This window comes from Aythya marila (assembly GCF_965140915.1).
Source record: "Aythya marila genome assembly, chromosome: 7".
Taxonomy (NCBI): Eukaryota; Metazoa; Chordata; class Aves; order Anseriformes; family Anatidae; genus Aythya; species Aythya marila.
The window spans coordinates 17620476-17638029 of record NC_139048.1 but is presented as its reverse complement, the minus strand read 5'-3'; the positions used below and the strand labels follow the sequence as shown (position 1 = coordinate 17638029).

Sequence of the window (17554 nt, the reverse complement as noted above, 5' to 3'; positions counted from 1 at the left end):
CATGAAGGATCAACTACAACATGCTAACATGCTAACATTCTCATGTAGTTATTTACAAACTACGAAAAACCAGCTTTAAACAGCTACAGCTTCAAAGATCAAAGGAATGTAACAGAAGATTAAAAAAAAAAAAGTACCAAAGAGTTATCATGAAAGTAACTTGCCATGAAACAGTTATGCATTTCATATAACCAATTTCAAGAAATGAATTCCACAGATGCATTAAAACAGTCAAAACAGTGGTGGTCTTTATTTCCATCAGACAAGGTAACACTTCAACTAATATGAATTCATTTCACCATTTGTGAGATATGGAAATTAATGACTTAAAAAAGTGAGTTAACCCCCTTCCAAAAATATATTGGATAATATGTAAGTCTGAATTTTACACTGTCCCTCCGATGAGCCCTTTACATTATGTGACATCACATACAGTTTTACAAGACAAAATAATTTATGGACTGGTTTTCAGCCTCTGATTTATGAGCCTTCAAAGTGTTTAGGAAAAGCTAGTTCATACATGCCATGCGGAATCAAGTACACAGATTTCAAAGTGGTCTCAATTCAACTGAAAAAATTTAGAGAGAGGTCCACCAATGAAACCAATGTAGAAAATACTGCACTGGAATAAACACTCAAACCTTAGTGTTTGAGAGGGAAAGTTGGCATTAGCTTAAAAACTGAAAAAAACATTAGTGAGTGATTTTCTAGTTTTAGAAACTGGGCTTTGAATAATGCAGTTATCAGTTGTTTTCAATTATGATCAACTTAGAAACCGCAGAAAAGTCTTCAAATAAATTGAAACAATCTCCTCCCTTTGTCATCTAACACCAAGTATGTACGATACATAAACAACATCTGTACTATGGAACTTTCCATATAGATCAGAGTTTTTTCAAAAGAAACTATTTCATTTCAGTGTCAAGCCAATAATTAAAATTCTCCTTTGCATTGTTTACAATTTCCAATAAAAAGGACAGTACTGCAAAACCAGTTACCAGTCTGTTCCTGATCTTTAAAGTCAGGAGCACTGAAAATTTAGTGTTTAAACACACACACGCCCCCCAGGTTTTCTTGCAGTCTTGCCAAGCAGCTCATTTATTTATTTATTTTCGGCAGGGTGAGGGAAAGCTGTTAAATAAAAGTGTGTCTCATCTAATGAGGAAAGGAAAGGCAACAAATCAATGACTAGTTTTCACAGTAAAATGCATCAGCTTTGTAGTTTCATTTGAAACCAAGAACAAATCATGAAACGTCATGAAAATAAGATAAAAATCTCCTAGAGTGATTACTAAATGAAGTTAAAATTACCGCACTAATCAGTAAACCCCAGAAGAAAAGCAGATGCCTAGTATCACAGGTCCTACATTGAACAGTATCCACTTTTTAAAATAATTCCATAAAATCTGTATGTTTGGCCACGTTGCACATTTTTCCCCTAAAAAATACAGTGTACAGAAAAAAAAATCTCAGTATTCCCCGTATGAATTTTGAAGTTAAGCTCAAAACCCAGAAGTTAGAGATCAGCTAAAAGGATTTTAAATTATTTACAAATCCAGCAGGTAGAACTATCATAATGGCTTCATTTCCATCCTTGTAGTGGCTTCCGCTCTTATCCAGCAGCATCTGCAGTAAAAATCTCTTCAGACAGCTTCATCACTGATCATCTGTCATTTTAAGCAATTCTAGAAGAGCCCCAACAGCTCCAAAATAACCCTTCAAACAAGCAAAAACAAAACAAAAGGCAATCAAATTCCAAAATAAGACAGAAGCATGATCATGCAAAGCTTTCAGTTTTAGTAAGACAATTAAGAGACCTTTCTTACAAGATCAGCCCCACTGTGCCAAGCATTTGCTCTATCTGAATTATGATTTAATACAATATTGTTTAGGTCCAGCAGAGCATTCTATTGTGAGAAATCTTACACAGTTCTCTAAAACTGTTGAAAAACAACAGAACCACTACAGTGATGGTGTGCTAAGGCAGTGCAGTTTCCATTCTGAACATAGCCATCCGACAGTCCCCTCAGAACCACTTGCTGAAATTCATTCTAGTTGAGGCTCATATATAATGCCACACAGAACACAGTTGTTAGTAGGGTCAAGAAGCATGTGTGATGTTTAGCAATAAACACCACAAGATTAGTGGTAAAGCCATGGAGCTAATGAGGGATATTTTCAAAAGAACTCATAATTAAATGGTATTTATACAGAACTTAGTTTTTGCTTTCACTTCAAAGCAATACCATTGAGTTTCTCCCTTTTAACTTCATCAAAAACGTAAGGAACCACAAGAATTTTTCCCTTACAAATAGAAGAAATTTCAACACTTATTTCCTTACCTCATGTTCCAAAAACAGAGCTTTCAGCTGTCCCTTGGACCAATAATCCATAGCATATGCTAGCACCTTCATAGAAATCATATTAATTCTGAGAAAGTTTCCAACAAACACCACCTTGTCAATGTTCTGTAAAATTGAAAAGCAGACCAGCAAAAATTACATTCAGCCGTGTTATTTGTCCCATTCAACATATACTTCTGTCTCCACTATAAAATTATACGGGTATTTTGGGTTACATTTAAATTCTCCAGACCAAAAAGCCCCCAAATAGTTTTAGTCACTGACCACTAAGTAGATGTGTTGCAATAAAATAAGTTGTTTTTTTTTTGTTCTAGAGAGAGGCTGGTACCACAGATGGTGAATGCATGTTTAAAAGCCCACGACCTTCCCAGCAAACAGGATTCATTGTTTGTATATGACGTAGACGCACTGGAGAATACAAGTGGAGAACCTCTGAAAGGTATCTGACGAGAATTACCTTAGAGAGTGGATGAATCATCTTTCAGTACCTATTATCTCAACTGTGGTTCTGTTTTCAAAAAGCAAGTGAACCATAGCCAACACGACACTTCATGCGTATCGCACTCCTTCGTTTCAGAGCTCACTTGCACTCAGCATTTATAAAGAAGCTTAGGTTTTCCAGACAACCAGTGCCACACTGTCAGTGCAAAAGCCATACCACATCCTTACTTGTGTACACACCAGGGCTGATTACCAACAGCTCTGGTACTTAATGCCGGTAACTATTTTACTGGACTCTGTTGCACCAGTTATGCACAAAAACGTCTGTATGTGCATTCTGAGCTGGCATGCTGCACGTGATGCTCACCATACACTAGAACTGCTGTAGAAGATTTGGTAGGAGACCAAATCCTAGAGACATAAGCTCTTCAAGGAGTCTTGAGGGAACGTTAGAACACATCCTCACAACCCTCTAGTGAAAATTAACAGCAAATACCTGCTGAGACCAGCATTACCAAGCACTGAGTAGGCCTGGCACTCTGTTCTGCAGCAGTTATTTCCCTACAAACAGCAGGTTTGTAGTGTCCAGTACTGTGTGTGTGACACACCACACACAACACTTTCACCTGAAGGCTCAGTACCGGACAGTGCTGGTATCCAGATGCAGTAAGGCATTTATTCAGTCTCCAGTGACTTAAGAGTTTCATTTCTGATCATCCGTCTCAAATCAAACACAGCAACACACAAACTTTAATTAAATAATTCAGGATTGTAGTCATCTATCCACTTCGATTCTGCAGACACATCAGCATGTATTCAATACGCTTTCCTAGTAAATTATATCGCTGAAAATAAGAGCTCTCAAGTTTCAGAAGGCTGCTATTAAACATGGCCAAGGGGACTCTGCATCCTCTGACAAAGCAGTTCTAGCTCTGGAATCATCTCTAACAAAGGAGGGATAAACATGTAACTAATTATTTTCCTGTAAGTCAGTACCATAAAATTGATTAGAACTCTACATTTGAACTTCATTCCCCAAATTTCTTTTTCCTGAACATAAACATGAAGCTACTCATATCTTAAATTCAAGCAAGCAATACTTAACATTGACTGTAAAAATTACTAAAACATTAAATCCAAAAATAGTAGTCATATCTACTAGAATAGCAGTGTCTGTCAGCACACAAGTTTTCTATCAACTGTTTTCCAACATTCCTTTGCTTGTCAAGGTTAAAAATTGTTAGTTTCCCAGATTTTGGAATTGAACAGAAAACAGCTTTAGCATTTCTCAGGGCTTTGAAAATGAAGGCATGCTATTTCATCTCTTAAGAGAGTCTTGCCTATTAACCTAGAATTGTTAACAGCTGAAATATTCAAAGCTGAAAGACAGAGCCCTTAAACCGATGAGGGTTGGTGATGAAATTCTTGCTTAAGCTAACCAAATTACAACATCATGGAAAAGACATACACTCTTCCATCCTGGGGCTTTGCTAAATTGTTCAGCTACCCTGCAGTAGAAAATTAATACTATGCCTTTAAACATAGCATATACACATTTGCCAATTCAATTGAACAGTGGAATCTATACCAATGCAACACAGAAACAACTTGCACATACTTTTGCAAGAAGGCTTGTTCAGATGCAGCTTACATGTTCTGCTAGTATGGAAAGTATAAATGAAGGAGATTGGTTTCCTTTATGTAGTTCTGTTGTGCCTACAACAGACTGTTTTAAATGATGTGTAGCCAAATGGTTCCAGACTCTGGAATTTTTTTACCCTACTGCCAACTTTGTGCAAGCAAACTTTGCTTTGAAGTTTTGCAGAACGAATATTTCATTTATTCCCCAGCCTCATTTTTTCTGCACATATGCAAGTCATTTTCAAAACAATATTAAAGCTGCAATTGCAAAAAAAAAACAACAAAAAAACCTCACGCTTCAGGGCATAAATTGATTTTGTCAAAGTGAGCTTTACCATAACCCTAAATCTAATGCATACATTCCACAAAATAACGTATCAAATTCAACTCGTTTTTAAGCATAGAGCTCTCACTCAGACATTTCATTCACCAGCCTTGTTGGAAGATACAGCTGTAACTCACAATGACAATTTATGTGTCTGGAGTATTTAACAGAATAGTAGCTTGCTCCGAAGAGAGTAGTAATGCTATCTGGATTGTAGCTGACTTGCAGTGATACCATGTTTGAATGTTTTTTATTTTATTTATTTATTTTTTTTTTTTTACTAATGTAAAGCTACTAAATAAAGTTCTTCTCTAAAACCACGGAATAATTTGTTTCTCAGATGTTGGAGAAATTCTGCTTTGACATTGTCTGGGACGTGAAGAATACTTAACACATCAAGCCACATTACTCCATAAAATTATGTGGATCATGTCCAGTTTAAATAAGCCCATCCGCGACAAAAAAAAGTTAACAACTTTTCCACAATGACTCAGAAGCATTAGTTGCATTAGTAGCCTATTTCCTCCTCTGAATGCATCTCATGTGGTTCCCTGCTGCAACTCTCCATGCTTTGATAGCCCTGTACAATGCTGCTTGAACTCCATGCCACAAGGCAACACTGTAAAGAAGCTGAAAGCAAAGAGAACACCGAAAGAGAATCATCATGACTGAGAAAGTCAAATTGCCAAAAAAAGGTATACAGTCACTTTTCACAGTAAAAGGATGTTATCTGTAGCATTTGATAGGAGCACAGACAGAGACTTGTGCCGTTCAAAATATTTCAGAAGTGCTCTAGAAAGGGATATTAGCAACAAACATAACTTGACATACAAAGTTACTTGGGAGAATCAAATAAAAAATGAACAGCATAGCAATGCTGAAGAGACTTAATGACTGAGCCATAACATAGCAGATGAAACTGAAATTTAAAAAGTGAAAAGACACGGAAGGGGGAAAGAATTTAGTATTTAGACACAAGAATAGGCTCTGTATCAGCCACCACCACTCAAGAAAGACTGAAGAGACTGTAGATGGTTTCTCAAAGGTAGGAGCTCACGCTCACAAAAATCAGGTGTTAAAAACTGTTAGTAAAGGAACTGACTGCAAGATTTATCAGTATGCAATCACAATTCCATTGTCCAACCACTTTCCACATACTCCATAAAGACCTATCATTTCATCTACAAATTAGAACCATTAATATTAAAGAGGTAAAATGAAACACTGGAAAAGAGTAACTGTCTCTCGCATAGAGGAGAGATTAAGCATTAGGAAGTTTTGTCTTAAAAAAAAAAAAAAAAATCAAGAGGGAGATATGACAAAGGCTTATAAAAAACTACTGGTGATTAGTTGTCTGCTATTTCTCATAAAGTAAAAAAATAAGTTGCACACAAAGTCATACGGTGGCAGTTTAGGGGGTTTCTTTGGTGTTTTGTTTGACTTAAAAAAAAAAAAAAAAAAAAGCAACTTTTATTCTAACCAGAGAATGTTGTAGAGCTAAAATCAGTAATGTACCCCCAAAAATTTTAGATAAATTCACAGAGATTAGACAAAAGCAGTCAGTTACCAAGTAATACTAAATACAACTTGCAGCTCACAAAAAATCCCTACTTCATTTTGTTTTGTTTAAAAATAAAGTGTCACAATATATCATCTGTTAATAACAAAGAAGTAGCTAAGAGTATTAAATTGGATTAAAGGCACTGATATCTATTGAGTACAGTTCAAGAACAATTGTACTGCTCTACGCATCAATCATTCAAGGAGAGCTTTACAGTTAACTTTTCTCCCCTCTTCCCTACTTTCAAAGCTCAAAGTATCTTACTCTTTGCACCACAGCATACATGACAAATCACAAGAATTAAGACAGCATTTAAGACACAGCATTAAATACACGCATATTTACCAAGCAATTACATACCTACTATACCAGCAATTTACATTTTTGTGTTCTGATAATCTTAGTAAGCTCTTTTTAAAGGGCTTAAGCTTATAGTTAATATATTGTCTTACCTCATTCAGTGCACACATGCGAGCAATAGAACCTATGTTGTTGGTGATGGTAACCAAAGTAGCTCTGGCCAAGTCCTCTTTACTGATGGAATCCCTCTTTTCTTTACTCATCATATGGCCAAAGCTGTGTGAGGAAAATCATTCCTTTTAATGAGGCATTTAAGAGTGTTGAAAGCCCTTAGAAAGGTATTAAATTAAATAATTAGTTTTGTTCAGATTTAACATCCATCAGCTTTAGACATAATGCAATACGTGAGAAGTGATCACATTGGAAAGACAAAGCAATGAGCAAAGATACTTTTAAAATAATTTAATGGAAGCAAGCTAGCTAAAGCATTGCTTATACCTGCTTAGAAAAAACACACAGTAAGAAGTAGGTGAGAGATCTAAGTGCAAAGCACATGATCCATTCAGAGTGACAGTCCCACATGGACACAGCACATCATTACGCACGCAGTTCAGCATGCACACCAAGTTTCCCAGAACTCCTTAGAAACAGCCCAAAGCATACCTTGAGGCTACAGCAGACCCTTGAAGGCCAAACCGCTCGTAGTCTCCTCCGTAAATATCTTTCACCAGTTTATCCACATTGGTGCTGTCTCCTTTTGCGGCCATTTCTAGTGCTTCTTCAAAGGTCTCACAGCCAGTCAGCAAGCAGCAGAGGCCCAGGAAGGTTCCTCCTCCGAGACTAGAAAAGCACACTGCCTTCAGAACAGCAGCTGGGACCAGCTTTTACCACAGATCTTCAGACTCCTGTTTTCAAAGTGCTCTGCACAGCTACCAACTCTAATTTTGCAACTCCTCTTGGAGAAGCGAGGAAAGATACCCCCCAGGCTGAGTTCCTGTTTAATACACCTGCATGGTTTTCAACTCAACTACTTGTCAGTTCTTTATATTTGAACAGGAAAAAATCATGCTAAAGAAAGTGTTAGCTGAGAACATGGCCCAATCCAACTCTGCGGATGCCAGTTTCCTATTGGTAGCGCTCAACCAAGTTTCTTTTGGGGTAAGAAAACAGGCAGCCTGCCAAATCACTAGAGTCAGCAATAAAAGAATAAATGGCAATCAACACAAAGTATCTATGCAGGGGCAAGCAGCTAAGATGCATCTTGTCCCCCAAGGCAATGGCAGGAAATAGTCCGGTTGGTTCCTGTTCAAAGCAAGGCTGGCAGCACCCCTCCATGCCTGTCTCAGCCCTCCATAGATCTCTGAGCAAGGAACAGTCACTTTTCTTGACAACTTTGCACATATTTACTCAGTATCCAACTATGTGTAACGAGTTACTAATGCATTCATTAGAATTCTGTTAAGACTGCAGAGTCCAAAGTAGACATGAACTTCAACTTACTAACCTCTACATCCTTCCTTAACTTCCTTGAAGATTAAGAAAGAGTAACTTATTTGCACAGATTGCAGTCACACTGATTGGAGCCACAGTAAACAAGACCAATGAGATGCTGCATTTGCACTTCACAGAAAACACTGCAGGTTAGACAGGAACACTGCTTAGGCGGTGGTGTTCAATTATTAGGGAAGTTTTTCAGAAAACATCTAGTAGTGCTGTAATATATTTAATATCTGAACAGCAGGAAGCTCTGCACAGCAGCCATGAGACAATATTGATTTCATCATTGCTAACAAGTCAACAACCCGCTGCAGTCATGTTTTTCCCTTTGTAACGTAAATGCTCAGAAGTAGATCTACAGATATTGAAAGGGCTGTGATTGAACAAAACACACTGGAATAGCAAGAACACCAAAGCCTCCCCTAAAATCAACTTTGTTCATTTGTACTGTATACAGAAAAATGGCTCATGTCTACAATTATGATATTAAGATATACTTCAGATAATGGAAAACTGACATGCAGTCATCTAGAGGGTGTATGAAAAACTTAATGAAGTTTTTTTTTTTTTTCATTAAGTACCATGCACTGAAGAACAGAATGCAGCTTTGGAACAGACCATAGCAAATCCAAAGAATTTCTTTGGTTGTTGCTTTGGACGTGGACTTGGGGGTGGGGAGGAATGGGTGTATATACACATATATACACACACACACTTTTGTTTTTAAGGTCACAAGATTACTAATACGAAATATATCAATTTAGCTTGTATGTATGACTGAAGAACGCATAGATACGTATGTATCTTCAATACTACCTGGAAGCTTCAATACTACCTGGAAGCATGCCCATCTGGACTAAAGTAGCTCCCTACAAGTAAATACTTTCTGTGGCCACATCACAGTTTATAATATGAGTAAACTTCAGCACGCCTCAGGCTGCTGTGGCCTTAACAGCAAGATTTTGCATCCACAACACTGAACTCCAAAGCTCTTAAACAGAGCAGTCACATTTAAAGTTTTTTTCCCCTTTTACTGAACAGAGGCCCAAGTCCATTTCAACTCAGCTGTACCTAGAAATTGCTTCAGAGAACACTAACTGACACAGGCAGAAATCATGCTGAGAATCAAGTAAGAATACAAACAAATTCTAGTCTTTACATGCTGCCATTTGTTGATTTACCAGCACAGTCCAAAGACTACTGCAGTCAGTAAGGAAACAAGACATCTAATAAGACTCCCCTGCCAAAATCCAGCGGTAACAGGTAATACCATAAAGTTTTCCTGTATCCTGGATACACATCCTAATTATTAAGCAAGACATTTTTGTTTGGCCCAAATGTTTTTACTTTACTGCTCTGGCTATTCTAGTGGATCAAAGCATAGGGAAGAGAACATCTATTTATTGGAACAGGTCTATTTTGATAACTCACAGCAAGAGATCAGAAGTAGGTGAGAACACCAAAGAGAGACTAAAGCAGCTCTGAAACTGAATGAACAAATGATTTCACTGACCTACACCCTCCTCTGAAGAAATCCTGGGATATTTCCAGCCTTGCTACTAGCAAGTTTTTTTTTTTTTTTAATAAATGGGAAGATGAGAATAATTTGAAGCTGGACACTGTCTGCTTTTATCTGTTCAAATATTAAGAACAAAATAGAGAGAATTAAATTTACCTGGATCCTGTGACTCTCTTATAGTTGTCCTTTGAATATACAGCTAGGATGCTGACCCCTGAGCCTATGTTAACCAGCAGCATAGGATATGGATTATCAAGGCAGTAAGGTTTTTTCTGGCATTGTTCAGGATTTGTAGGATTTTCAAAATAATAGCACTCTGGTTGACCATTGAAACCAACAGAATCAACATAAAGCAGGCCCTGGATCAAACAGTCCAATTCATCCAGCTTGTGCAGTTGTAGATCAGCAATCTGGAATAGAACAAGAAATTAATAAATATTTCTTAGTATAGTACAACACTGAGAAGGACAAAAGATGCTGCTGAAGCACTTTCATCAATTTAACAGTAACGTATTGTGCTCTTCAAACAGTACAAAGATCTGTCCAAGCATGAGGTCCAAAATACAAGGAGTTAGCTTTCTGCCTGGCAAGGGGTACCTCCCAAAACAAGGTTTTAGGCAGCACTGTCCTTCAGTTCATTTGCTTTTCACAGATAACCCATGCTCTGCAAGCAGTCCAGGAAAAATTTTCCTCCCCAACAACAGTCTGCAGCAACCAATTTTTCCCCTCATTCCCACCCCATGAGGACTGTGATCTGCAGCTTTGGGACAGTATCTGTCATATGTAGGCAAAGCAGCATTCATCAGGATGCACAGTGCTTTAACTCATCATCCATCTACATCTCCCAGACATTTAATGAAGTATTTGGCAGCAATAAGGTCAAGAAACTGCATTTAAAGTACAAGATAACTGAAGCTTTGCAAAGTGCACATTTGTATGTCAATACCCATTAAGAATGCAGTGGATTATACTTAGACTTTCTTTTTTTTTTTTTTCCAAGTGCATTTCTCCAGTAATGAGAATTGCTTCTTTAAATTACAATGAGTATTTTAAAATGCCTCATGAAAAAAAATACAGCATTCCCAGTGTTTGATGAAAAACTATCCAAAAAAAAAAAATATCCTCAGGCCCATGCCCCCATAATAATAATTGTAAAAAAAAAAAACTGTAGCAAAAGGCAGAAAAACAAGTGTAAGAGCTTAAAAAGCATATTCTTTTGGATCTTACAGGTCACCCATTACTGTGATGAGCAGACATCTACTTATCATAGCACTCTGTTTACTAGAGTTAGAAATCCCACTCCTTTCTAGGAAACAGGATAGTGATAATCTGTAGAAAATCTGCTCTCCAAATGACATTGAAATTAAATGCGTAAGGGAGAAGGAGGGAGAAAATACAGAAAAGTCTCACATGCAAATCCTGTGGCCACTTGCATCCTCACACCAGCACAGTAGGGCTTATCTACTCCACTTCTACCAGAAAAAGCAGCAGGGTATTAAGAACAAATGGGAGCTATTCAGCTCAGAGCAAGTTCTCAAATATTTGCATATTGCAGGATGTTTTTATAACAGCTAATAGATAAGATTCAAAGGGCTACCTACCTCCTATTTTTAATTTTGGAAGATATATTCAGCCACTACAAAGAGAAGCTATTTCTGTGGAACAGGCACAGCCAATAGGTTACATTCTTCTGAGCTATTTAAATCTCTCCCCTTAAGTTTTCTCTGCTCTTACATTGCTCTAACTAGCCTGAACTGAAAGCTGCCCTACCGTTTGGATCTGTCCTCGCTTTATGCTTGCTAGTTCTCAAATCCTGCAACTATAAAAAAAGTATTTCTACACAAGACAAAACCAAGCGAACTCAAAGACCTCAGTATAAATACAGTTATTCATAGGACAACAGACACAGGTGGGGATCACTTATTTTTCTTTCAGCATTTCCTCCTGCAATTTTACAATCCCTTCATATGCTTCCCTTGGTTACCACATGGCTATACAAGTTACAACTAAAGAAATGCATTATAAGTCTTGAACCATCTGCCCAGCAAATAAAAGAAGTAAGCACAAACTGGGGAGAAAATTAAAGAAGCATCACAAAAAAATCTTAAGTCTGTCTTTCCAAATATCTTGGATTTCAGTTATTTCTAGGTATTAGACTGAGAGAAACATCTCCAAGAGACATACAGTGCAATGGATTACAATGGATTACCAGCAAACAACTCATGCACTCTTTCTTGCAGTGTTGTATGGAGTTCACTGAGGCATTAATAGTTAGAGGATTTATTTGTTCTATTACAACTAGTAAGTGTTGCACTAGCTTGTCAAAATAGGCGATTGTATACCAGCCATATTTCTCTAGGTAAAGTAGTCTGGAGTCTCGTAGTCCTGATTTTACTGTACGAACTAGACGCAGCATGACAAGACATGATCCAACAGCTGTATCATACACAAACATGCTATGAAACAGAAGCCTGCAACACAAAGAAGAGTCATTAGTAGATGTATTGCCCTTACTGTCAAAATCTCTGGTCATCCTGTAGGCCAAATAACCAGCCACAAGCTGCTTTTGTCTCACCAGCATTACACTTCAATAAATACATAATCTCAAGTACTTGCAAAACACGAGCAATACAAATCTAAGGGTAAAAACACTTCTGTCATTAGTGCAGAACGACAAAGTGCTCTTTTCTACCAGCTCTCCAGCCAGCCCAGCACTTTTATAAGGACAGAACAAAAGCAAGTAATCAGAGGCTTCTTTCAGGCACTGAGCACAGAAGTCTTATTAGGTCCAACTATCCACATATAAAAGCCACATTAAGATTTACTCTTTTTTTTTTTTTTTTTTATGGTTCTGTGCTACATTTAACAGCTAATATACTGCAAGCAGGAAAGACTTATACTACTTTCTTTCATGTATGATATTCACAGCAGACTGAAAAACTATTTTCCTGAACTGTTACAGCAGTCTGTTTCTCATTTTTGGAAGGACTGGCATCAGTATTCCACGCAGCCTGCCTTCATTGAGCAACCTGCAAGCTCTTCACCCTCAGTCTCAAGAGGCTTCGGGCAGCCCAGCAAGCTATTTTTTTTTTTCCCCTAAGCACAAATTAGGACACAGTTGCAAGAAATACTGTAACCCAGTCTCACACAAGAAGCCTGGATGGGCCTGGGCCACAAACCCTTCCCAGTCCCTTTCACTGTATATAAAACTCTATTCATTCTCTGCTCACAGTGACTAAAGCAGCTCTACTGCATCACAAAACAGATATGCTTGAAAACATTGTAACTAACGTCTGTGTTTTTCTGCTGCCACCACCTCACCCCACCCTATAGTCACCCTCATCTTTGAGCTGTTCAAGACAGTTCTTGCAGGAGAAGAGCATTATATATTCTTCCCACAACTTTTTACAAAAAGCATTTGTAAATGTTCACTGGCCCTTTACAGCCACTAACATGATGGCAGACAGGACACTGCTCTACTTCATGCTCCTGCAACTACGTTCAGTATGGTGCCTCTCTCAAAAAATGAGATGTCAGAAAGTTGTGCTATGGAGGAAGAACAGCACAACAGAGCACTAAACAGGACCCTGTAGGAAAAAATTTATGACTGTTACAGCAAAACCATACATTTTTTTAAAAGAACAGTTTTTCTACATTATGGCCAGACCACAGAAATTCATCATTTTAGACTGCTTTCAAATACCAGGTGAAGGGAGGGAACAGAACACATTAGATCTCAAGGAATTCTTCAGGACCATCAAGAGCAGGGACTCTGGATTTTAGCCATGTTTACAAGCGAGTGCAACACAGCACGGGAGCAGTGAATGCTTCCACGTGACAGTCCATGCCTCTGCTACCAGCTCCTAAAACAGCTGATTGCAAGGATATGCAAAAAGCCCCTCGTTGCCATACACAGATGCTATCCTAAGGAGAATGAAAGCCCACCTCTTGTTATAAACCCATAAGGAGTGCCGTTCAACAACAGTCTGTTCGAGGCTTTTTTGTAACATGCATAGTGTCAAATGAGCTTTAGCTGTACTGGGCAGCATAACAATAACTCAACCCAGCAAGATCAGCACCGTGGTGACCACAGCAGGGCAGCTGACAGAGCCTTGCTGCCAGGAAAAAAAGAGATACCAACTTTCAGCTTCTTTGTAGTGTGGAAGCACAGTTGAAGACTTAGGTCATGTTTGCTTTCATGAGTACTTCCACCTCAGGAAAGGAGGACATGGAACAGCCCAGGCCCTGAGATGGGCTGAGGGCATCTGTGAGGTATCTCCAGAGGGCAGAACCCTGATGGATCAGCATCAGGACACATACATCTCCTCAGAGGAGCTTCGGCTCATGGAAGATTTCACCTGGTTTGAATTTTTAAACTGTTACTGAGCTCTGGAGAGCACAGGAACTGCAGAACGTGGGTGCAGTTACAAGTTCATTTGTGTCTTGGACTTTCAATGAGAACTAAGAAAATATTTCTGTAACAGACTGTTAGAAATGTAACTTCTTGCAAGTTTTTAATTATCAGCTACAACAGCCTCACTTACTGCATCATGCTGGCTTTTATATTCCTTCTGGGCTTTGCTCCAGTTTTTATTTCCTATAATAGCTCAGTCTATTTTTGCCTTCCATCTCCAGTACCTCTCCTCCACTTTCACAAATAGGTACTTCACTTTCTTCATATTTCAATTGTCTTCACCTCAACTGCCCCTCCAGCCCCCAAACTTGCTCCATTTCGAGCTCTGGTGAGGGTACTCCCTGCAGCTCCTTCCCCACCCTGAAGCTGGGCAATAACCCTTCAGATTCAAGTAAGACAAAGTCTATCACAACTAAAAGGTCAGCCTAACGTTGACTTAGGCAGAAGCGAACACAGACACTGCATCAGCTTTGGGCAAAAAAAGCACCAGCCCAGGATGCTCTTCAGCACCTGCCCTCTTGCCCAGGCAGCCAGAAGGATGTCCTCCCTCCCTGGGCAGGGAGGAGATGCACACTGCCTCTCCCCATGCTCCCCAAAGTGAAATGTGGCCCACAAGTCACCCCCAGGCACTCAGGCAAAGGCAAAGGCACAAAGGCAAGCTCCAGAACCAGCTAGTAACTGGCACAAGGAAAACGCTCTCCAACTGCCAAGCTTAGTCTAAAAACATTTTTCTTATGGTCAAGGGGAAGGTCAAGGTCTAAGTCTGTGCTGGTAACAGTCCTCCCCCCTTGCATGCCCCCCAAATGTGCTTTATTAAGTCACTGCCTTTTGGCTCAGGCCCTGCTTCCTGTGGAGCCAGCAGTGAAGTTGCAGTGGAGCCAAGTCATGTCCTCCAGTTATCCATCTGCACGAACCCTGCAGCAGAGCAGGTTTCAGACAGAAGTCTGAAGAGGCCTTTCTTCCCTCATCCCCCACACATCCCTCCTAGTGACCTGTTTTACAAAACAAAGTGACAGCCTGTTTATTCCTCGTGATATTAACAACATACTTCTGTGAAAGCAGCACGCCTGCTAGCATGGGGGAGGCAAAGAGCATAAGCACTTTATATTACAGGTACACAGGCAAATAAGACCACGTCCTTTCCTCATTTAAAGAGGTGGTGTGGCTTTAACATTCATAGAAGATGTGAGGTGACAGTACATATTTGGAGAAAGGAAGGAAGATAAGCAGAATTAGGTGACTGATTCATCTATGCCTCAACAGCACTGCTACCTGAAAATAACAGAAGTCAGCCATAAAGACCAGACATTAAGAAAGGGAGGGAGGAAAAAAAAAAAGAACATATACACACACAAGAAAAAACTAAGCTGGAAACAGTCCTTTTAGTGAATTACTTACTGATGCTCTTTAATGAGCATCAAATATAACCATATGCTTGGTAAAATTATTTCTGTGGTCTGGTTTAATGAATACAGTCAGTTTTCCTACTTCTAACAGGAGCATTCCGATCTTAAGAGTGAATTAAATAATTTGCAGGCTGTTGAACATTATTGCTGGCAGTCATCAAGCAGCCCACAGAGACTCTTCCAGGTCTCCTTCTATCAATTAGTGTGGATCACAAGAGAGGGAGAGGTCAGACAGTCAAACCTAGCTGGCTCTGTAAGTTTAGCTGCCTTCCTATGGCACAAAAAACAGCTGTCAGAAAAACGCAAGATGCCTCCCAGTTTTGTTTTAATATACCAAAGCAACACAGATGTCTAGAAAAAGCCTATTTAACTTATTTAGGGATTCAGAATTGGACACTAGAATAGGCAAGTAAGAGTGTTTGCTAGTGTATTGTAAGGAGAAATAGTAGCTGCAACCTTAGAGGGAAACTTACTTTGGGATTTAAATATGTTATTTTGCAATATGTTGGATCTTTTGCCCAAAATCTATGCAATTCTGGAAGTCACACAAACATTTAGAAATACCACGAAAGACAAATAATTTATAAGTACATGCATAGGGAAATAGAGGGCTAGAAGGAAAGCATGTTACTTGTATCAGTTTCATAAGTTTACTAGCACTTAACTAGACTTCTTCATGAAATTAAGAGCACCCAGAACCATACCTCAGTTTTTCCACACTGCTTCTAGCAGGGACATCAACATTTAAAGCCTCCTCCCTAAAAGGCATTATGTAATGTTGAATCCCATAGCAGCAGGGTATCACACTTGGCACTTGTTCTCTACTTCTGCCAGTACATTACTGATCAAATATTTGAACCAGGCATTTTAATGCTTTGAGAACAATTCTGAAGCTGTGGTCCAACGGCAATTTACAGTCAGCAGAACACATTAAGATCACCAGCTGTTGTTAAAATGACTAATGAGGTGTGACAATTTAAGTGCTAGTGCCCAGGACACTTAGTCCTTCTAGTGATATTAAACAAGCAAACCCTCCTGTAACAGACAATATTTTGCTTCTGTAATACTCTATGGATATTGCAGTTTGAACCAAGAAATGTTTGCTTTAAAATACGGTGTGGAATTCGATAGCTAGTTGCAAGGTGTCCAAAGCACTAATCTCAGGTGTGAGTTCACTTCACTGGTTGCATCATACTACACAATACCCCAAGACAGCCTTTAAAGTGTTTTTCTTAAACTACTTGCAAGTGTCATAACACACAGTGTAGGACTTCATGCCCAGGTGCTTCAGAAATTAGCAGTGTGACCTCATTTTTGTACAATAGCTAGTAAAATAGCCTCAGCTTCGACTAAAGACTTCTAGCCCTACATTCAGCTGAACTGGAATTAATTGGTCCCCTCCCTGTAAACTGCCAATTTTCACCAGATAAGGTGAAAGCTCTGGAGAGAGATGCCTAGCTGTGACAGCCACCAAGCAGCTTCTAGTTCAATTCCACAGCTATGGGAACACGGCACATGAACTTCCTTACTCAAGAGGCAATTCTAGCTGCTGCTCCATGATGCAAGAGAAATCTGGGAACACTGACCTTTCCGAAGGAATAGCCAGCCTCTTCAGAAAGCCTCAAAATGACCTCCCATTCTTACTAGATAACATGACCTGAATCATCCCTGGGCATGCACAAGGATGCCCCAAAACCTGACCTAAGGCCACACTGACTACTGCTAGAGCTCACCTCAGACTGTGGTACCTGATATCCCCTACACAATGCAAGAGAAATGAAAACCACTCCTTTTGAGAACTCAAACATCACCAGAACCTAACGCTTAGGCTGGCTGAAAGTCCCTCAAATGGCAAGAAATCTGGTACTAGTAGTAGACTGCTACAGCTATTCAGAAGTCTGACAGTCCTTCATTAGACTAGCTTCTTCCACATTCAACACTTACTGAAAATCATTGCACAACAGTGTAACAGTTGGAGTTCACGTTCATCTCTTGCAGCACTCTCTTCACCAAGGAATCAGAGAATTTTAACCATCTGGTAGGTGAGGGATATTAACAAAAGGGAAAAAAAAAGCCCTCTTGAGGAT

General features: G+C 39.1%; 1 protein-coding gene across 6 annotated transcripts in view; it reads right to left on the bottom strand.

Moving 5' to 3' along the window:
• Nucleotides 1–226: 226 nt before the first annotated feature.
• PANK1 (pantothenate kinase 1) overlaps nt 227–17554 on the bottom strand; it is a 43522-nt gene continuing 26194 nt past the window's right edge. For all 6 annotated transcript variants that reach the window (XM_082764576.1, XM_082764575.1, XM_082764578.1 and 3 more), the window contains 5 exons: nt 9804–10057; nt 7295–7471; nt 6784–6907; nt 2343–2468; nt 227–1716 (listed from right to left, as the gene is read on the bottom strand). In XM_082764576.1, coding sequence (XP_082620702.1) covers nt 1657–1716; nt 2343–2468; nt 6784–6907; nt 7295–7471; nt 9804–10057 — 741 coding nt within the window. In that variant the 3' untranslated portion in view covers nt 227–1656. The remainder of the gene's footprint in view (nt 1717–2342; nt 2469–6783; nt 6908–7294; nt 7472–9803; nt 10058–17554) is intronic.